This window comes from Canis lupus, chromosome 15, assembly GCF_011100685.1.
Source record: "Canis lupus familiaris isolate Mischka breed German Shepherd chromosome 15, alternate assembly UU_Cfam_GSD_1.0, whole genome shotgun sequence".
NCBI classification, from domain to species: domain Eukaryota; kingdom Metazoa; phylum Chordata; class Mammalia; order Carnivora; family Canidae; genus Canis; species Canis lupus.
In genome coordinates this window covers 60,258,907-60,281,195 of record NC_049236.1, presented here as the reverse complement: position 1 = coordinate 60,281,195, position 22,289 = coordinate 60,258,907, and the positions used below count along the sequence as shown (strand labels likewise).

At 40.3% G+C, this 22,289-nt stretch overlaps 1 protein-coding gene and 1 long non-coding RNA gene across 3 annotated transcripts in view; one reads left to right on the top strand and one right to left on the bottom strand.

Moving 5' to 3' along the window:
• MARCHF1 (membrane associated ring-CH-type finger 1) overlaps window positions 1–22,289 on the top strand; it is a 798,496-nt gene that overhangs the window by 723,469 nt on the left and 52,738 nt on the right. For both annotated transcript variants that reach the window (XM_038559139.1, XM_038559140.1), the window contains one exon: window positions 19,459–19,639. In XM_038559139.1, the coding sequence (XP_038415067.1) occupies window positions 19,459–19,639 (181 nt within the window). The remainder of the gene's footprint in view (window positions 1–19,458; window positions 19,640–22,289) is intronic.
• On the bottom strand, window positions 10,714–19,852 carry LOC119869376. Its single transcript, XR_005370959.1, has 3 exons — window positions 19,698–19,852; window positions 14,232–14,459; window positions 10,714–11,664 (listed from the first exon to the last, which is right to left on the bottom strand). It is a non-coding gene; the product is annotated as an uncharacterized LOC119869376 (long non-coding RNA).

The window sequence follows — 22,289 nt, the reverse complement described above, 5'->3', positions numbered from 1 at the left end:
GTGTCATCAATAATACTGATTGCCTTGACTAATAGATTATCAAAAACCAAGTGGATTGATTAATGGTCTTCTAATTTAGGTAAATGGGTCACTCTGATTTTTGGAAATAGCATGTATTCTGTAGGCCAATTATTTAACAAGTTGTGCTTTTAGAGAGGAAAAACGAGAAAAAATGGACATTTCTCTACCTATAAAGCCATCTTCAAGTAGATTTGAAGATATGTAGGCATTTTCCAACCTCAGGAAACTTCAGGCAAAAACAGACATATGGTGCTCCTTCAGACATGTAAATCAGTATTTACATATTATAAAGCTGTTTAAACTATACTACATTTATCTCTTGTTTGTTCATTTCTAAGTTTGTCAAATACTCAATTATACCGAAGTGCAAAATACTGAATAAGAAAAAATACCAATTAGGTAGAATTTATCTTCTTCTTAATTTAAGAACAATATGTGTTCAGGATTACAATTATTTTGAACTATGTACCTTCTTTAATGAACTTATATCTGTCTGGCGATGTGAAATTTCTTCTCTGTGTCAAAAAAAAAAAAAAGAAAAGAAGAAGAAAAAGAATAGCACCCTCTGTCTTCTCTCACTTATACAAATTCATTTTTACACATATATAAACACACACACATATATATATGCAAACAGAAAATGAGCACTATATATAAACCGATGAATACTGGGTACAGTGCTTGTTGCTACCAAATCATAATTTATATCTGAGAATTTATTTATAGTGTGAACATTTCCTCCATTTCCAATTACCATGTTTAGGTTCTCATCTTCCTTATAACCATTGCAGAGTAGTTACACATTCATTTCAAATCTTCTGCAGTCATCCTCAGACATAGGCAAATTTAAACACCACTGTCTAATTGGGTTCAGACATTAAAATGCCCCTGGAGCAGCCTGGGTGAGTCATCTTTTGTTCATAGCACTCTGACAGCCTTAAACTCAGCCTGATGTTCTCCTTGCCTCCTCTGTTGGATACAAGGGGGACTGGCGAGGTCTGTTAGTTCCCCTTCACTCCCTTCCAGGTTTATGCAGAACTGAAGATGCCATAATACAGGAGATCCTGTGTTTGGAAAGCTTCTTAAAGCTGGATTTTACTTTAGATATTATGCTGCAAACTTTCTTCTTTCCTTCATGGTGATCTAACAAGTGATCATGAAACCTTCCTATTTTCTGCCTTCCTTGTACCCCTTTGTTCTTATCTGGCCCCTCTGAGCCCCACCTTAGTAAATTCTGATGTCTTGATTTTAAAGGTATTTTGATCTGAGCTAGCTCACAACTCTCAGAGGGCACAGTCAAATTAAAATGTTTTGCCATACTCTGAGATAGTAACACTGGAAGAAATAAAGGAAGAAAAATAAGTAACTAGAGTGAAATAGAAGTCATAGGCACTGCCAGAGTGTTCCATGCATTAGAGGAGTCTTGATTCCAATCAACATTTGAAAGCCTCAAAATTCTATCAGTTGGAACTAGACAAACCCAGAGAGATCATTTCACCCAGTGGTTCTCGATCCGGGCTGCATATTAGACTCACCAGGGAAGCTTTAAAAAACAACAGCAACAAAATGTTCCTGCAAGGACCCCATCCAGATCCTCCGGGAAGTGATGTCTCAACACAGCACGTTTCTAAAAGCATCCCAGATTATTTTAATGAGCGGACAGGGCCTGAGAATCACTGATTTGTTAGCCTAATCTCAAGTGCACAGATCGATGCCCAGAAGATACACATATTGCAAGAACCATGCTTTGGGCAGGAGGTCCACTTGGCAGCACTTCTATAACCTGGAAACACTAAAATGAAGCCTGGGGGTGAACAACTGGTACAGATTCTTTCTTTTCAGCTCCTAAAACCATTTGGGATAGTAGTTCTCAAACTTGACAAGTTGATTGGTGGAAACAGAAGATGTAGTGGCTTTTACAGCTTTCATTTTGGATCAAACCTCAAATTTCTCATCTAATTGCAGTTCACTTCCAAATGATACTGTACGAAAAGCAAACCAACAAACTACTAAATCCATGGTTCTCAGAGTATAGTCTGTGCACCAGTAGCACGAAAATCACATGGGAACTTGTTAAAATGCAAATTATTGGATCCCAACCCAGATTCAACCCTGTTGAACCAGAAACTGGGAGCAAGTCCCAGCTGTCTAGTTTAACTGGACCTCTGTGAGAGTCCAACGCATGCTAACGTTTGACCACCGCTGAAGTAGAAGCTACAGATGAGAAAACAGGCAGTTGTAATACAGGGTGTTTATGTTGCAATGGGTAAATACAGGGAGTTAGGAAGTATGAGGAAACGGAGCCTGGTGCACGTATGCACATGAGGGAAAGCAACGCCCAACATAAATAGAGGAGATGATTTATGTTTGATGATTTTCTATTTCTTTCTTCAATGACTTGACATACTGTATATATATTGATATATGTGTGCGTATATGTAAATGTACACATATATATAAGTGTGTCTATACACATTTACACATGTGCATGAATGTACACACACACTCCAAAAGGATAAACTAGAAAATTAAGAAAAATCAGGACACACGAAAATAAGGGTAGAAGAATACTACATCTGCAAAAATGCTTATATGGAAATTTACTACAAATTTAATTTTCATAGCACAGTGGCCAAAGCAAAGGAACAGGTTTCATGTGAAACCAGGAACATATTTCACCTGAAGCCAGGAACATGTGTCACGTGAAATCTGAAACAGGTTTCAGATGAGACACATCTTCTATTAGTAATGAGGAATGACTAAGCAAAATTTCTATCATAATCATAATGAGAACATTTCAATTTAGTGGATGATGTCCCAGGTAATAATGAACATGTTCCGCGGAAGGCCACTTCCTTTAATGACCGAGTGCTGGCACAGGACAGGGTTAAAGTCCTATCATGCAACTGAAGAGCTGTGTTAGGATAAGTGCTTAAAAGGATGGCTTCTGCAAACTCCAAAACTCTAAGACAGCCAGTATTTATGGGAAAAGAAATGTCATAGAAGCAAATATCTGTATCCACTGGCAGCCTGCACTTTTTTCTTGATAAATAGCTCAAGATCAATTCTCGCTGGTGTAACCAGAGGGAATTAATTTCCCATGACATATAATAACTTGAACATTCTTCCAAGAATGATTTTTTAAGATTATATCATGCTTGGTTTTATTTTGGTCTGTTTCGTTTTCATTTTAGTCTTAAATAAAATGTGCTATTGCAAAAGCCTGTTGGCTTTATAAGAAATACAAAGATGTAACATAAAAGTCATGACTTACGTATTTTCTATCATTTTGCATGATCTACATACAGTGTAGTAGAGAACAGTTTGGGATAAAATTATCTGAAATTTGCTTAAGAGCCTCCGCACACCTTCCCAAACACTGAGCTACTGTGACCAAGTGTAACCATAGGTTGATGCCACCCGATTGAAAGAGCATTGGTATCCATTTCCCACCTGACCTCACAGCCATATCCTTCAGCATCCCTTGGGAAGACATCTCAGCCCAAATTCCACTCTGTGAAAAAGTAAGGCTCACAAATGTGTTTAGGTTTTGTAGCCTCTTCATGCCTTTGCCAGTGGTGAGTTTGCACGCAGACTGTCAATATGTTTATCATTAGTGAGACGCTGAATAATGTAGATGGGCTATTTTGGCTCCATTTGGAACTATTTCATCTCTTTACTTTTTGTCAAATGCCCTTAAGGGATCAAGTACAGAAATCAGCAATCTCTGTGGCTCACTAATATAATTTTTTTTTTTTTGAGAAAGAGAATCTTATGCAGACTCCATTCCCAGCATAGAACACAGCATGGGGCTCGATCTTACGGCCCTGAGGTCATGCCCTGAGCTGAAATCAAGAGTCAGATACTTAACTGACTGAGCCACCCAGGGTCCCTTCAGCATGTACTTCTTTAGAGAATAGCCACATTAAATAACTGTTTGAAAATTAAAATATAATTTAAAAATAAAAAAGCAACTTTCCTTACAGTAACTGTCAAGAGGTTTTTAAAATATTAAGCCCAAAATTTTACCTTCTTTCATGCTCTATGCATCAAAGAAAAAAACGATACCATTTCCATCAATATCAAGAAAGCAGAGGAATGTTACTGTTGTTTCATGTTATGTATCAGCCATAAATCATCAAAAACCAAAATAAACTGGGAGTTAGTCATGACAACTATATACTCTTTATTTTATTTATCTCACATCATGTTTAGTGGAACATCATACTTGAGGTTTTTACTGTTGCACTTGCATTTTTGCAATTGCATTTTTCACTTTCATAGTTTATGCATGAAGAAAGTTCTACTATACCTTTCATCAAGCTCCATGTGTAAAGTCATCCATTTAGCTTTTTTTGTATTGTTTTTGTCTTCAAATAAAGACAACTGCTTCACAGACATTTGAAAAGGCAAAGAGGGAGGGGGGATGCGAAATGATTGCATCTGGTGTATATAATTAATGAAATTCATTTATACTGAGTGCGGAGGAAAAATGATATCAATTTATCAGTTAGATTATTTCATAGTGAAAAATGCTGTTCAAAAAGAAGGAAGATCAAAAGGTGACGAAATTACAGGAATACAAAATGAGGCCAAGCACTGAGGAAGACTCAATGGACAGTGATGAGTACTGAGAAAAATTGAAACACATCCACATGCGAACACAGCCACAACCAGGCAGGTGGAAATGCTGATGATGCAGGAGGAGAGACCTCTTCAGCTGTAGGAACTGAAGCGGAACCATCATATCCCAGAATGGAATGTGTGAATACACACGCTTGTGTAGATCATAGATGTCTCCTCTAGCCATGTGAAGTATCATGTTTTATACACTTAGAATTTCGATAATACAAGATATCCATGGTGTTGGCGTGTATGTGTGGGGTGGAGGTGGGGCACAAACTATTCTTAGCACTTTCTGTCCTTCCAATGAATAAGTGCATTGGGTAGAGGCAGCAGATGTTCAGTGACAGGGTTAACACCTGCAAGTTTGTATTTTCATTACAGTAAAATGACAGTAAGTGCAAATCCTTTGGTTCCTACATAACCAAAATGTTACAAGGGCTGCTCCTGGAGAGAGACAAACCAAGAAACAGACTCTTCACTGTAGAGAACAAACTGATGGTCGCCAGAGGGGAGGTTGGATGGGCGGATGAGTGAAATGGTGAGGGAGATTAGGGACACACTTATCACTATGAGCACTGAGTGATGCACAGGAGTGTTGAGGAATCACTATATTGCACACCTGAAACTAATATAACACTGTATGTTAACCACACTAGAATTAAAAATAAAAGCCTTAATGTGATTTTTAAGCTTTTTACAAGACAAAGTGGGGGAAGAGGCCTGCTCCTGAAGCTGGACGTGAAGACAGCAGGAAAGCGACATTAGGAAATGTACTGATAAGACGTAGCACTTTTCTGAACTGTTCAAATGTTTAAGTCTATCCAGCATCCATGGATTGGTTAACTTACTAAAGAACGAAAAAAAGCAAATGAAGTAGAATTGGAAAATTATTCTTAAATCTTTGTAATTTTTGTTTATTCTCATATGTCTTTTAGTGATGCTATAGTAGTTGTGGTTATTGTAATGAAAATTAAAAACAGAGAAAACTATTCTAATTTAAACTTAATTACCTGGCTAGATAATTGCTAGATTTGGATATATTTCCTTCTAACCTATCTTTATGCATATAATTTTTAATAGGATTATACTATGTTTTCAGTTATTTCTGTTAATGACAAGGTATAAAGTTCATACACATAAATTTCGGAAAAAAAATTATTTTGGGGGACACCTGAGTGGCTCAGTAGGTTAAGTATCTACCTTGGCTCAGATCATGATTGCAGGGGCCTGGAATCGAGCCCAGCATCCGGCTCCCCATTCAGTGGGGAGCCTGCTTCTCCCTCTCCCTCTGCTTGCTGCTCCCTTGTCTAACTGGAAAATCTGTCAAGATTCTGAATAAATAAAAATTTTATGATTTATTTTTATAAAGCACTTTATTTTTTTTTAGATTTTATTTATTTATTTGACAGAGAGTGAGCACAAGCAGGGGAGGAGCAGTAGGCAGAGGGAGAGGGAGAAGCAGGCTCCCACTGAGAAGAGACCCTGACGTGGGGCTCTATCCTAGGACTGGGATCATGACCTGAGCTGAAATCAGATGTTTAACTGATTAAGCATGTGGATCTTAATTTGGGTCCACAAAATTGTGCTTTCTGTTCTATGATTGAGAAGCAAATGGTTGGAACAATGAAGTGGTATGAGAACCCTTCTGGACATACTACGCACAAGGAAAATATGAATTAGAGACAGGAAGTAAGGAACCACATCATTAATTATCTATTTGTCACTCTACTGCTAGGTGGAAAACTATATTGCAAATACAATTACTATTTGAAATAATTATTTGTTATTGGCAATTCAACTGCTATTTGGAAAAAATGTCCTTCAAATATTATTATTCATCGAAATATCTCTAATCCAAGATAGTAGAATATATGGGAAAGTGTGAAACTACTTCTTTCTGTTTTTCAGAATGACCTTCCCATACAATGTAACTTAAGTTAAAAATTAAATCACAAACATGATGGCTTCTAAGTGGTACCTGTAGTGACAAACAAATGCTCAGAGGCCCTGAAGATAGGTTGATCTTGAGCATCTGTACCTGAGAAGCTTTAATTAAAGCCCTGAAGTCAGTGAGTGTGTCCCTTACTGCCGTTGTCCCACAGCTCATCCCCACCTCCCTTACAGATCGGTCAAGTTTCTCCAACTTTGCTTATACAGCATCTCGTGCTCTCTCTTTCCATTCTCCCAACTATTACTCTGGCTCCTGTGCTTACTACTACTGATTTTGACTATTACCATATTCCCTTCTTTTTCTTTCAGATCTCTGAGGTGACACAGCCAATAATCTTACTTTCTTACTCACATTTTTTAGTGAGTTTCCACTCCAGCTGAATACGCTTAAGGCTTTTTATGTGTGTGCCTCTGTGTGTGTGGTTGTTGATGTTGACACTGGATGAAGGAAATGCATTTTAGGCTCTCCGTAATCTTGCTTTAGTTCTCAGCGTGACATCTCCCTACGATCCTATCCAACCTTGTCATGTTTGTTATTCTCATGTGTCTTTAGTGATGCTATAATAGTTGTGATTATTGTAAAGAAAATTAAAAACAGAGAAAACTATTCTAACTTAAACTTAACTACCTGGCTAGATTTGGGCATATTTCCTTCTAACCTATTTTTATGCATCTGCCAAAATTCTCCCCACACTCCAATACCAGCTATACTACACCTTCCACTGGACTCTGACCCCTGCCCCCACCCCTAATCTGTACATATCTTGCCCTCCCTTGCACACAATAGCACTGGATATGGCACACATCGTTGTAACTTGCACTCTAGCCACTTGTGCCTTTATCCAATGTGTAAACTGGCAGCGAATAAGGTCTACGAAGGGCAAAAACTGAGACTTACTCATCTCTGTTTTTATCACAGCACCTTCTGTAACCTCTCATACGGTGCATAGACAACAAACTATTTGTTGAGATGATTAAAAATGAAGAATGAAGTGAATAAATGAATAAAGACTGACTCATTCTTCATTCAGAGGGGCTGGAGCTGCCATAAAACAGCAGTATTGCACAAACACACTCACTTGCCAGTTTAGAAGAATTCATATGCAGAAGCATATTTCTAATTCATGCGATGCATTCTTGGTTATCTGTAAATAAATTACCTGCTCCGTCAATTATCCATGGCAGCTTGAGAATTCCTTTGATGTAATGCTCAGCCAGATAAGATTAATGAGTGGACCAAAAAACGGAAGGAAGTCATGGTTGAGAGTGAGGTTATGAGGATTCAGAGACTTAGCAGTTGCAAAGGAGCCTATCACAAAATCAATTTGAATCAAGAATCTCTGCTAACTCTGGGAAACGAACTAGGGGTGGTGGGAGGGGAGGAGGGCGGGGGGTGGGGGTGAATGGGTGACGGGCACTGAGGGGGGCACTTGACGGGATGAGCACTGGGTGTTATTCTGTATGTTGGCAAATTGAACACCAATATAAAATAAAGTTATTATTAAAAAAATAAATTAAAAGAAAAGAATCTCTGCCACATGCAGAAAAGAAAAAGTCTAAAAAGTTACAATGATTTTTCTGGTACTCCTGTTATTATGTATGTGCAAAACCTCTACTTTGTGTCTGACCAAATATATTTCTTTGGTTATATCTACACAGAAAGCAAATAAGTACATATTATCTGTCCTTTAGTTTTTCCTGTCCCGCCAGGCAACCCACACGGCTGATAACTTTAAGAATATCTGCTTAGAAGTATCTCTAATTTAATTTTATCAGTCTTACAATCAATCCAAAAAGATCTCAAGGCTGATATAAAATGAATGCCTGTGACTTGTGTGAGAACGTGGAGAAAATTGTTCATTGGGTCACTCATTCAACATTCATGATGTATTCATTCACCTGTATGTCACCAAAATTATAACATAGGATCTGGAAAGATAAATACTGCTGGAGAAAATCAGTTCCTTTATCCAGAAGTAGGTTATACTCTGAGCTCACCAGCAGAGTAAGGACAGGGCAGCAAAGTGGTGGTTAACAGGAGAGGAATTATCCCGAAGGATAGAATCCATCCTTAGGTCTCTCCGGACTTGAAGGACTTGGACAGCTTGAGTGACCCCAAGATTGCTGAGAGAGATCTGCTCTGTTGTTGGATACACTTGAGGGCTGACTCGTGGGACTCTACGCTCCAGTACATGGGGTGGGGGTGGGGGTGGCGGTGGGGGGTGGCCTCTGACATACTCCAAGAACCCATGGAAACTTCCCAGAAAGTCCTCAAAGAGGACCTAGCCCGCTATGAGACTAAATCTCTAGGTTATACAGGACAGAGGAGTCCTTGTGTGAATCCTCGAACCCAATCAGGGTTAAAATTCCTGGTATCAATAGGATCAAACCATGAGCAGAGGTGATGACAGCCGCAGGAAGAACAATTCAAATAGGATCCTCCTAGGGTGCCTGGGTGGCTCCGTCAGTTGGGCATCTGTCTTTGGCTCGGGTCAGGACCACAGAGCCCCTGGATGGAGTCCTAGTCTGCCTCCCTGCTTAGCCAGGAATCTGTTTCTCCCTCTGCCCCTCCTCCACTCATTCTCTCTCCCCCCCCCCTTTCTCCCCACCAAAAAATAAAAAATAAAAATAAATAAAAATAAAAGGAATCTTCCCAATCCATTGCAGCTCACACAACCAAACTATCTATAAATTCAAATATAAATTCAAATAAGAACTGGCCTCCCCGGTTCCATGATTGGCTCAGCGAGGTGATCATTATCTTTCTCCACTGTTTTGCATCAGTGTGATATCTGGTGGGAAGAAAATGTGGCTGATGAGCTGCAACTTTGTACCAGCTCCAGGATCAAGTCAGGAGCCAGGGACATTGCTATGTCACTGTCTTTGTTGTTGATCATTCCCTACAGCTCTGTGCAGATGGTCTGAGGCTTTGAGCAAGTCGGTGATGACAAATTAGGGTGTGAAATTAAACTCAGGAAGTCGTGCTATGTACCAAGGTTTTTCTGAGTTGAAAATATTCCTTTCAGAATACAAAACACTTTAAAAAACCACTTGTGTGTGAAGAACTGTCACTCATCTGTAGATGTCAGGAAGACTGTCCACCAGATTCAGAATGACCAGTCTTATGATTACAGAAATTGTATTAGCTCCGTAGAATATTTTTATTCTTAGGTCATAACTGTATTTTTAATTAGTGTTTTCAAGACCTTCTTAATCTCAGGCTGAACGGTAGCTTGTTGCTTCATTTTAGAAATTGGATTTATAAGGTTTTTTTTTTAATTCCAAAAATGTATGCTGATTCTATATCAATAAGAGTTGGTGGAAACATCTGTTAGTGAGAATATTAAATGCTGTCCCTCTTCTCTACTTATTAAGTAAGAGTTACTTCTCCTTTCTACTTGCCTGACTTCCTCTGGTGCTCTGATAGGATATAAAATTGGTTCACCTCAGTTTAGTTCCTCAAATGCAAATTAAAGAATGCGTCCTATAAGTAAGGATCATACACTTCTCACTTTCATTATAAGTGAATTTTCCCGAAACATAAACAAAGCACTGGTACTGGGTAACAAGTTCTGAGAACTGCCAAATCATCTCACTAAGCCATCTCTTTTGATCTCTTTGAGCTCCATTCATGTTTAAATAATAGCATTCCCAGGCCGTTTCTGGTCCAGTAATTAGCCATCTTTACTCTGACTTTTTAACACTCTTTTCACTTAAACTACTCTTAGCGTCATGCTGTACAAAGAAAATCCTGCCCCCAAAATTAATAAACAACAATTTTTCTAGGTCATAATAGCAGAGCCTGCGTAGGTGAAATAATTAACAAACAACAAAGACCAGATCTGTGTACTATAGGATTTAAGAGCAATGAAACCCCAAGAAATGGAGGGAGCATAGTAGGGAAAGAAGATCCAGAGGTTGTTTCTTTGAGGGTGTGGGTCTTAGAATAGCTTCAATTTAGATGAGGTATGATCCAGAGGGAGACTATCACAGGTATGAGGTCGTATTTGATGAAATTCCCAGAGGCAGATATTCCCAGAGTGCAATAGGCTGAGGAGATAACCATCTCAATATTGATTGAAAAATACTATTTAAATTGAGCACTTAATTTAATCTTAATATTCCTATGAAGTGTAGACACTGCTATTTTCCTACTTTATTGATTAAGAACTTGAAAACACAAGAGATCAAGTACTTTAACTGACATAGATAGAGGCAGAACCATGTATCTAAGGCTGATTGCACTTTTCACAACCACACCAGTGTTCCCTAACTTTTTTCACATCATGGCACACGCAGAACATGGTAACATTTTGAATCAACAAGGGCCGATGGACAATACGCCCAGTATCCTTTACGTAGCCTCCAGGCCGACAGGAATCAAGATGTTGGCATGGCAGGAACTTACCTGTGGCAAAACTCACTGTTTATCAGGTGCTAGATCGTGCACCGTGCTACTATACCCATATGTTGGGAATTAGCGGGAAATACAGCAGGAGAGGTAAAGTAAATACACATTATGGAAGGTCATAGGACAACCAGGTAAAGTAATTTGGATTTTATTTGATTCCTGAGAGAGTTCTTGAAGAGCGACAGTAGTTTCAAATCTGAATAACTGTATGTTTTGAGAGTGATTTGAAAAGAGCTAAATCTTAAAGACACTTCATGTGTCCGTTGATCATTCAAAACTGCTAGGAGATGGCAGTGAGGAGGAAAAGAGAGAAGATATGGAAAACATTGAGTCTAAAGAATATGGACGTTCCAAGACAAAGGCAAGCTGAGAATGGGATACTTCTGAAATGGCATATTTGGAAAGAAGAGCTAGTTTGAGAGATGGTGAGATGTCGGAGGGATTAAGTGTCCTACTGGGGATACCTCCTGACCAGCGTTAGAGAACTAGCTGAAGCTCCTTGCAAGTAGAGAGGCAGAGGTTGGTTTTGGAGATGAGTGTTTTAAAACCACAGGTCTAGGAGTAATGCTGGAAATTGAAGTACAAAACCCCCAAGACAAGCAGAGGGGAAATGATGACAAAGAAATAGTGGCAGGAGGGAGGGGGTAGAAATCCATCTGTGGGAAAGAAAAAAATAACAGAATTGCAACATTAGAAAAGAAATTTGAGGTCATCTTATTTATTTACCCTTGCATAAGCTCCTGTTATACTATGCCTGCCATACAAATACCCTACTTATAGCTGAGTACTTTCAATGATGGGAAATTTGCACTGTCTTGGGGTAACTCATTCCATCTCTGGAAAGCTCTGGGTGTGTGTGTGTGTGTGTGTGTGTGTGTGTGTGTGTGTATTTTAGGGAAATTTATTTCCTTTAACTTCTACTCATTGGATCTCGTTGTGGAATAGAACAAAACCAGCTATTTCGCACAATAGTTTTTCACATATCTAAATGCAGCTGTCATGTAATTTCCCCTTCCTTGCTTTTTTTTCCCCCTCCAAAATGTTAAGTATGGTAGTTAGTAGTTCTCTGTATTTGTCCCAAAATTACTGTGCTCATATTTTATTTTTTATTTTTATAATTGGCATATATTAGTTTCAGGTGTACAATGATTTGATATCTTTATATATTGTGAAATGATCACAGTAAGTCTAGTTAACATCCTATACTCATATTTTAAAAGGTGTCCCTTTGTCCTATAATTTTGAATTCATAGAAGAGACTTAGCCATGAATTTGCATCTGTTGAATTCTATATTCTTTCCCTGTCATCTCTTACCGTGAGGTCTCACCCACCAAATCATATCATATTTTCATCTCACCTATCATTTCTCACCTTCCCAGCCTCCAGAATCCTAACATCTTTGGTCTGTGCTCCATAAGGAGCCACTGTTTGATCCCTACAATCATCTTATATGCCCTTTTAATTCCACTTTTCCCGACTTTATGGGCTAGTAGTCACAGAAGCCGCAAAGGGAAAAGGCTCAAGAAGGAGGAGTTGGCCAACAACACAAAAAAAAAAATTAGGAAAAATGAACTAGAAAACGTTTTCAGACTTGACTGTCTCAAGAAGGGTGTTGGTAGCTTAGCAGAAAACTAATCGTAGGACTGAGGTAGATCATCTGTGACATCACAGGTCTTTGAGGTGAAGAATGACAGAGTCCTACAAACTGAAATGCAGGTATGAAAATTTGAGTTGCTTTTATAAAAACATCCAATGCATTGCATCCATCATCTAGCAGCAGTTTTGTTGATTTTAGTGATGATCACATATATGTTGGCCTAATGCCTTACCTTAGGGTAGTGTTTACATTTTGTAATATTTTCTCATATGTCGTATTTGAGCCTTACAATAGCCATGTAACATTTCAAAGATGAGAAAAGCAACTGTCTGAAAACTTATCTGAGGCCACTCAATATACAGATCTAAATATATTCCCTCACCTAGCTTTCCTCGAGACATGTCTGTGATGACTGGTGTCGGTAGCTAACTCACCTGTACAGAGTCGGAATCCCTGACCTCGGCCTCACAAGCATGGGCTCTAACCAGTTTACCAAAGTAGCCATCAAAACCAATTAGTCCCAGTACAGTGAAAGCAATGGCATAGGAAAACAAAATCAGTAGTCACAGCAGTAGTACCCCATAGTCCCACGACAAAATTAATAAATATTTGATTGCCTATAACGTGCCAGGTACTGCACTCTTTAATGTCCTTTAATCCTCATGACACTCTGAGAGGTATTTTTAACTTCATTTACACGTGAGTAAACTGAGAGCCTCTCCAGTTTACTGGAGCAGAAAGCAAGCATGTGAGCCAGGATTTGATTTGTTTGTGAATCTCAAACACCAAGTAACTTCATATTTTTAATTTTTTTTTCTGTGATGGGGCCCCTGGGTGGCTCAGTCAGTTACGTGACTGCCCAGAGTCCTGGGATCTAGCCCCTTGTGGGGCTCTCTGCTCAGCAAGGAGTCTGCATCTCCCTCTGCCCCTCCCCTCTGCACTCTCTCTCTCTCTCTCTCAAATAAATAAATAAAATCTTTTTAAAAAATTTTCTGTGACAATGTGGGGAAAAAATACAACAGAAAGGATATGAATTCACCCATGAGGGATATGACATATAGACAATCTTGGTCCCATTTCATCCCACTTTCAACATCAGTTCTTCATGGTTGTTGTAACTTCCAGTCTCTCGAACTCACCCTTTCCCCAGGATACATTAACCACAGGATGGCTTCACTCGCCCCCTGGCTCAGAGTGTAGACCTTATGACTAACTGTCTTCCCACTGTGTTCGCTGATGCATCAGAATCCTTCACTCCTCTGTCCTTCCCATTTCTGACTTGGTGATCTCAGGACACGTTGGGTTGTGCTACAGCTGTAGGCTTGCTCTCCGACTGCTGAGCGCTGCTGATCAAGGCAGTGTTGACAGCGGCCACCTAGGTGTGTGCAGTCTCATCTCACCGGGGACCTCACTGCCGCTCCATGGTTCTATTCATGCTCGGATAATTTCCCATCACCTTCTCCAAGTGGCTTTTCCTAATTACTCACAACCTCTCCAGCGCCGTAACCCCATGCTCCCTGCCATCTGTTGAGCACACACACGCTCTGCTAGATAACGGAAGACAGGAAGACACCCCCCTCCCACCCAGACCAAGCTACTGCAACTCCTCGGTCTCCTTTACTTACCCTTTTCCCTCTACATCTTGTTCACAGGAAAAGGCATCTGTTGACCTTCCCAGTGTTTTCTTCCACTTGTCCAAAGACATTCTTCTGCTATAGTTCCTTTCCCCATTTCCAAATGGGGACTTCTCAAGAAACTTCTTTTAACAGTGGGGCATTCTCTAGCCTATTTTTTCTTAAACTCGCCTCTCTGTGGCACCTTTGGTTCTGCTTATGAACAAGTCCAGGTTTTCCCTGTTAAAAATAAATTAAAAATAAAATTTCCTCTAATCTGCTATTCTCTCACTGCTAAGCTCTATTTTTTCAAGAAGAGAGAATTTTATATCTGTTCATTCATTTACTTGACCTTTAGCTCCTCATCCACTGCTTAAGACCTTTCAATATGGCCTCCACGTGGACCACATGGGTTCTAATCATTTTTAGCCTTTTTAGTAAAGTGGATTCTAAGAATGAATGCCCAACTCTGCAGCAGGAGAATTCGTTCTGAGTAAAGATTAACATCCAAATTAAGCCATTACAAACATAGCTGTATCCATAATTACTGTGCTTAAGGATTATTTAATTGGAGAGGGGTTTGGAGAAAAATGTAGGCAGGGACAAGGAGAGATAGATCAGAAAGACTTGCCAAGAGAAAAGGGGGAAAAAATGAAGGGAGGTCCCTGGATGGGTCAGTCAGTAGAGCTTGCAACTGTTGATCTCAAGATTGTGAGTTCAAGCCCCAAATTGGGCACAGAGCCTACAGAAAGAAAAAAGCAAGAAAGAAAAGAAAAGAAAAGGGGGGGGGGGGAATGGCATGGAATATGGGAAAAGAGAGAAAGAGAGTTAAGAGTCTGTCTGACAACTACAGGGACAACTGCCTTTAGGAGTTACATATCATAAATGGGCTTTGTTGCCACAGCTAACATGAAAACCAAACAAGGTTCTGGACATCTCTACACATTCTTCAGGTTGAGGGTCTCCAGTCTCCTCCCCAGTGTCACAATATTGTTTTAAATTCATAATGTCTGGATGATCATAATAGTCCAAATGGGGTACCTGCCTCCAGATTCTGTCCTCTCCTTCTCAATCCACCTCACATGCTGATGCTGTTGTCTGATTTCCTTTGCATATAGCAAGGACTAAGAAAATGGGAATGAATGAATGAATCAATGAATGAAAAAAATCCCCAAATTACATAATCACTATGACCCTCACAAAGACTTATTTTTAGTGATAAATTATTTTTAAAAAACTTATATAGAAAAAAAAACTTATATAGAAAAAAATATATCCTACCAGAGCCAAGAAGCCTCCACCAGGGAGGGGGTGGGAAGCAGTGGAGGTCATTTTAAGGTACATAAGACCCAAACAAAACCCAACAAAAACCTACTTTTCTTAAAACTCAAACGTTAAGGAAGGGACTTTAAGTGCACACGTACACGTACACACACACACACACACACAGACAACTTCAGAATTTAATTTGCTTAATACTATTTGGTGGTCTGCTTTTCACAGAAAGCTAAAAAGTTACATGGAAGTAGAAGTTTATTCAAGTCATAAATGGTAAAAGTCTCAATATATATACTGATTGGACCGTAAGCACCCATTGAAAAGGGTAAAATGCCAATAAAATTTGTAAATTCAGCTTATTCTTGTCAGTAGGTGACAGCAATGTCAATCACCAGTAGTTTTATACAATCACTCATTGCCCAAGCCTCAACTTCCTATAAGGTAAAAATGCATCAAAATTATGACTATTTTACCAGGCAATTTTATGATTAAAATTATTTTCTCTACACAATTATTCTGTTAGAAAAAGCGTGTCTATGTTTTTATTACTGTGTTCTAGTTTATAATTTAGCAATTGTGGTCAGTGTGAAATATATCAGCTTAAGAAGCATTTAATTCTTTTCCTAATGGCATCATCACATTATTTTTTAATTTCTAGGAGATATTCGAAGTTGATATTTAGCTCTTAAGTTCATTTAGAACAATCTCCACATGATTTGAAACAAACTCGGGGTCCAAGTTGAGTTGGGTGATTTAGAAAAAAATCAAAATGCTAAAATCATGTAAAAATAGATCTTGTGAAATGGGAATGATAACGAACTCAGCTTCTGATTTTTCCCTTTGGGGAATAACCTTAATTTTATGAAGAAATGAAATTGTTGGTGGTGCTTCAGGTAACAGTTTCTGCAGAAATTTTAAGAAAATGAATCTGTAAGACATAGGAAGTTGGACTACAATCAGTAAACTGTTCAGGTCAGGTTGAACTCAGTAATCAGCAAGGTCTTTGTTTAAATCTACTTATGAATAAATTACTTTTTTCATGTCAGTAAAATAAAAAAATCAAAGCCTCGGAATCATCTTGGCAGCTGTGCAGCATTTGACGTGATCTTTTTTTAGTAATAAATTATCAGATGGCATTAATTGCAACTTTTTCTTGTTCAAATGAGAAATGTTGGGCCTCTCCCTGTAGACCGTTCATGGATCTGCAGGTCTCAATGCCAAGCCAGGGAGGCCTTTTTGTTTTTATTGTGGACTTCTCTGTGTAACCTTTACTTCAACTTTTTGTTACCTGCAGATGTTGGGGTGATGTATTTTGTAAACTTTGCTTTATTTTTGTTGGGAATGTTCATATATTCACTTTAACCCAGAATCACCGTTTTTTTTTAAAGGTTTGTTGATTTATTTGAGAGAGAGAGGTGTGTGCACGCACACTCCCATGTGGGTGGGGGGCAGGGGGAGAAGGAGAACCACAAGCAGACTCCCCACTGAGCTCAGGAGTCAGAGGCGGGGCCAATCTCGTGTCCCCAGCTGAAACCCAGAGTCCGACGCTTAACTGACTGAGCCACCCGGGCGCCCAGAATCGCCACATTTAAGGCAAGAGTAAGCAAATGTTTCCTGTGAAGAGGCAGGTAGTAAATATGCTGGTCTTTGTGACCAGATGATCTTTGCGGCAACTCTCAATTCTGCAGTTACGGTGCAAACTCAGCTCTAAACAATACATGAATAAATGTGTGGGGGTGTGAGTCCATAAAACGCTGTTTACAAAATCATGCAGCAGGAAGAACTGGACGTTGTTTGCTGACTCCTAATCTAAAAGAGTATCTTTGTGTAGAGGCAGAGAGATAAGAGAGTCAAGGAGAGAAGAAATATCAACTTCTCATTTCACTGGCCCCAATAAATATTACGATCAAATGAAGCTATAGGAACCCAGATTTGTTCTCACTGGTTCCTCTTATAATAAGTTATAGTTTGTTGATGAAACAATTCTTTTACTCAACAAACATCTACTGAACACCTATCACGAAACCAATACTCTATTGGCACTAAGTACCATGCAAAGTGCACCTCGCCCCGATTCCTAGGACCAGCACATTTGGCAAGAGAGATATTCTGGGCTTTCATATAGGCTCTTGGATAATTTTTAGTTTCTCCCACCAGGTCAGCCTTTCCTCTGTGGTGCTACATCTAACACTACTACTTCCTACCTCAGTCCAGGGAGGAAGGAGGACTGATTTTGAACTTCCCTCTGCTCTCATCTCATCACTCCCACCCTGAGGACTTTAGAAGTCAGTGCTCTTTTTTTATTAGACTATTTTTAATTAAGAAAAAGAGATTCAAAATACTAGGGTACTGTGTCATACTTCTTTATTTTGAGGTTAGGGAAGGGCTTGGTTTCAATTCCTGTATCTTACTGCGCTGACAATTAGAGCAACCATTTCATTTCCTCTCAGGAGACAGCTAAGATACATAAATATGTTTCAAAACTCCATTATTTATTTTTTTAAAGATTTGAATTATTTATTCCTGAGAGACACAGAGGGAGAGAGGCAGAGACACAGGCAGAGGGAGAAGCAGGCTCCATGCAGGGAGCCCGACAAGGGATTTGATCCCGGGACTCCAGGATCACACCCTGAGCCGAAGGCAGACGCTCAACCGCTGAGCCACCCAGGGATCCCAAAAATCTATTCTTTAAAACCCATGCTCCTGGAGGGTAGGGCATATAGATCTAAAAAGAAAGAGCAGCAATTCCAACATTCTTCAAGGCTGCTGCTGCTGCAGCTCAACTTGAAAGAGTAAATTTATAGATTTTTTTTGATATATGCCATTTATATTTTTTTTAAAGATTTCAAAAAATATTTCTAATCAAATTTATTAATTTCTAATAGGCTGGGTAAATCACAAGAATTATAGAATTGCTAAGATCTGAATTCAAGATCTTTAGGTATGAGAAGCTTATCTCATTTAATGAGGAAAGCAAATTCTTTCCAAAAATCTATAGACGAGAATAATGAAGATTTCATAGACTGTGAATCTATAACATTCAAATTCATACCAATTCAATAAAGGTGAACTCTGAATTCTTCAGAAGACGTAATAATTAACATTTTAAAACAATAGAGTTTACCATACTCGAACTTTATGAAATCAATTATTTTTGTGACTTGTTTTTCCTAACTTTTAAACAATGATAATTATTGACAGTTTAGGCCATTCATTGTGACCAAATATGTGTACATGTTCCTAGGGGAATCTTTGTAATATTTCCCTTTTTTGAGATTTTATTTATTGATTCCTCAGAGACCTGGAGAGAGGCAGAGACCCAGGCAGAGGGAGAAGCAGGCTCCCTGCGGGGAACCCCCTGGGGGACTCGATCCCGGGACCCCAGGGTCACACCCTGAGCCAAAGGCAGATGCCTAACCCCTGAGCCCCCCAGGCGCCCCTCTTTGTAATATTTCCAACCTGAAATTTTCAACATTCACATTATCCTTTGGTAACATGTTACATTTTTCAGAATTCCTCTACGTTGGTCAGATACCATGGGCACCAGACTCCACACCTCCACACCGTGCTCCTATAGAACTGTCATAACAATAAAACAATAAAGAGATCAGACCCCAACATTCCTTACAAGGCTGGTAAATTGCAGCTTTTCTTTATGAAATGAAGCTTATGCTTGTAGACGCATAAGCATAGACCGGGCAGGGGCTACGGCCTTCGCGAAGGGTGAGATGGTGGCGCAGCCCCAGGCCCTGGTGTCTCAGGCCCAGTAGCAGGGGTGTACGCAGCAGGTGGAAGGAAGCTGCACGGAGCCCGGATTCGGTTCTAGACCAAGCTGCAGTGGCTCGCGCACGCTCCCCCATGTCAGGTGCAGCTGTAACGCAGTCTAGGGCGAGCGAGGGAGGGACCCCAGGTGGGAAATGCCCTCCGGGAGCTCTCATCCTGCCCGCTGTGTCCTCCCCAGGATCTGTCACTGCGAAGGAGACGAGGAGAGCCCTCTCATCACCCCCTGTCGCTGCACAGGCACCCTGCGCTTTGTCCACCAGTCCTGCCTCCACCAGTGGATCAAGAGCTCAGACACGCGCTGCTGCGAGCTCTGCAAGTATGACTTCATCATGGAGACGAAGCTCAAACCCCTCCGGAAGGTACGGTATCCGCAGGAGCTGGTCTGAAGGAGAGCGCCTGCACGCACCTTGTACTCACCTGTTTCTTTCCCCGGTCGCATTCGGTGGGTGCTTCTCTCTGGGCGGGGCGAGGGGGGTCTCGTGTTGGGCTCAGTATGCAGAAGAGCAGAGTGCTTGCAAACCATCCTTCATCCTTGTTTTATGTTCTAGGGCCCCTGATTGTTATGTCATTCTGCAAAATCAAAAAGAGGGTGTGTGTGTGGGGGGGGGTATGTGCTGGTGTGTGCATCTCTATATAGTATAGAGCACAAATATACTTGTAATTTGATGTAATTGAATTGATGGGGATGGTGAGAGCATTGGACCGACCGGGGTCAAGTCCCTGGAAGGTTAGGCCAATGGATTTTACTTTAAATAATATGAACTCATCTAATTTCCTGAGAATCGGGACATGAAGTAATAAAAGAGAACGTCTTCTTCCATAACGTGAACTCTGCTGGGTTTGCCTCTATCTGGGAATTGGTGTGATAGGTCACGCGTAATTGGAGTAGATAGACCAAGTGTTATTTTCCGTCTTGTGTATCGAGCTATAAGAGAAAGTAAAGTATTTTTTAAAGATTTTATTTATTCATTAGAGAGAGAGAGAGAGAGAGGCAGAGACCCAGGCAGAGGGAGAAGCAGGCTCCATGCAGGAAGCCCGACGTGGGACTTGATCCCGGGTCTCCAGGATCGCGCCCTGGGCTGAAGGCAGGCACCAAACCGCTGCGCCCCCCAAAGGATCCCCGAAAAGTATATTTTTATTTACAAACTTAATCTTCAAATTCCTTACTTACATTGCTCTAAAGCATGAAAGTAAGAATATGAGTCCAGGGGATCCCTGGGTGGCTCAGCGGTTTAACGCCACCTTCGGCCCAGGGCGTGATCCTGGAGTCCCGGGATCGAGTCACACATCCCTGAGTTCCTGCATGGAGCCTGCTTCTCCCCCTGCCTGTGTCTCTGCCTCTCTCTCCCTCTGTGTCTCTCATGAATAAATAAATAAAATCTTAAAAAAAAAAAAAAGAATATGAGTCCAATATAGTTAGCATCTCCCTCAAAGCTAGCAAAGGGCGACTTGTGAAGGACACAATGAAGACCAGGAACTTGATGTAATCCGTGCCTTAGAGCTGGGCCCCGGGTTTTACGGCGCAGCTTATCTTTCGACCTAAGTGCAGCCTTACGTATACTGGATGCTTCCATTTCCAAAGGAGAGTACGGAGACTGCAGTTTAAATAACGATTCTGCCTAGAGCTGCTTTTTCATTTAAATTAAATGCGAAGCAAAAATTGGATGAGAAGAACATGGCTTAGACATAAGCATGATGAGCTCCAGGATGAGGAGAGGTGTCAAGCAAACAGGAATATTCCAGCAGGAATCTGGTTGGTTGCCGGCCATTGGAAGTCTTCATTACTTCTGTAAATCATGGAGAATAGCATTCCTCGCTTTTTGCACAGCCTTGATTTTTAAAGTGTGCACATGGTTTATGGAGGTCAGAATTGATGTTGGAACGGCCTCTGGGCTACGCATGGTCTTTTCTTAGCATATGGTGTAACTTGAGTGACAAAAGGTGACACTGTTCCTCCAGGTCCCAGAGCAATCAATGCCAGAAACAGAACTGGACCCTTGCCCTTTGCCCTTTGCTTCGTCCACTGAACAGATGCTACGTGGTGTCTGGAGTAGCTAAATGACACGTTGTGCTCTTTGATTCTGTAAATTTGTCTTCCTGCCCCTCGGAGAACTACAAATAGTTTCATAGCGTCTGTATATTTCTCATTGGGTTTTTTTTTTCAACTTCTGTCTATATAAAATGCTCATTTCAACTTTGTCAAAAGTAGTATTTCAACTTGTGAGCAACAATCTGGGACCATAAAATACTCAGATTTTCTCTTCTCCATACTCTCTGTCCCTACCCCCATTCTTGTATAATAAACAGTACGCGATGCTATATGGACCTTGAAACGCCGGAGTCTACCTTCAGCTTCTGTGGAATCATCCCTTCTACACACCTACGATCCTTTCTTAGTATCCCGTTCCCAATAATTTCCAACCCCGTTACGAGACCCCTTTCTTCTCAACTAACCTATTTATAAACCAGAGAAAGGCAGTGAATACTTCTATCTTTTCAAATCTTCTTAATAATGAATATGTTGTGGCAACCCAGCGGGCACCTACGAGCTATCGATTAATGAAATACCCTGCTTTCTTTTTAAGAAAACATTTCCTGTGTCATAAATATTGATGAAAGACAGCATCTCAACATGCACCATTGTTAATAGCATTTAGGTACCTACAGAGGATGTTCGAACCTAATCCAGAGGTTGCTTCCTGACAGCCCATAGATGTGTTTTATTTGACCCACAGGGCTTAAAATTTGAAGCAGTTGCCAACGTTTAGATGTGTAGCTATTTCATGTAAAATTCCACTTATCTGTATTTGTTTGAAAATCACAGTATCTGGCTCTCCTGGAACCGCATTCCCGTAAGACAACATCCAAGGGGGAGCTACGTGGAGCTGAGTGGTGGCTAGAGCCTCTAAAAGGCCACTGGCTTTCCAGTGCTCCCATTTCTCAGCCCTCCCTCGTCCCCGCCCCGGAGAGTCTGTGCCATCCCCGACTCTGCCATACCGGAGAGTCGGT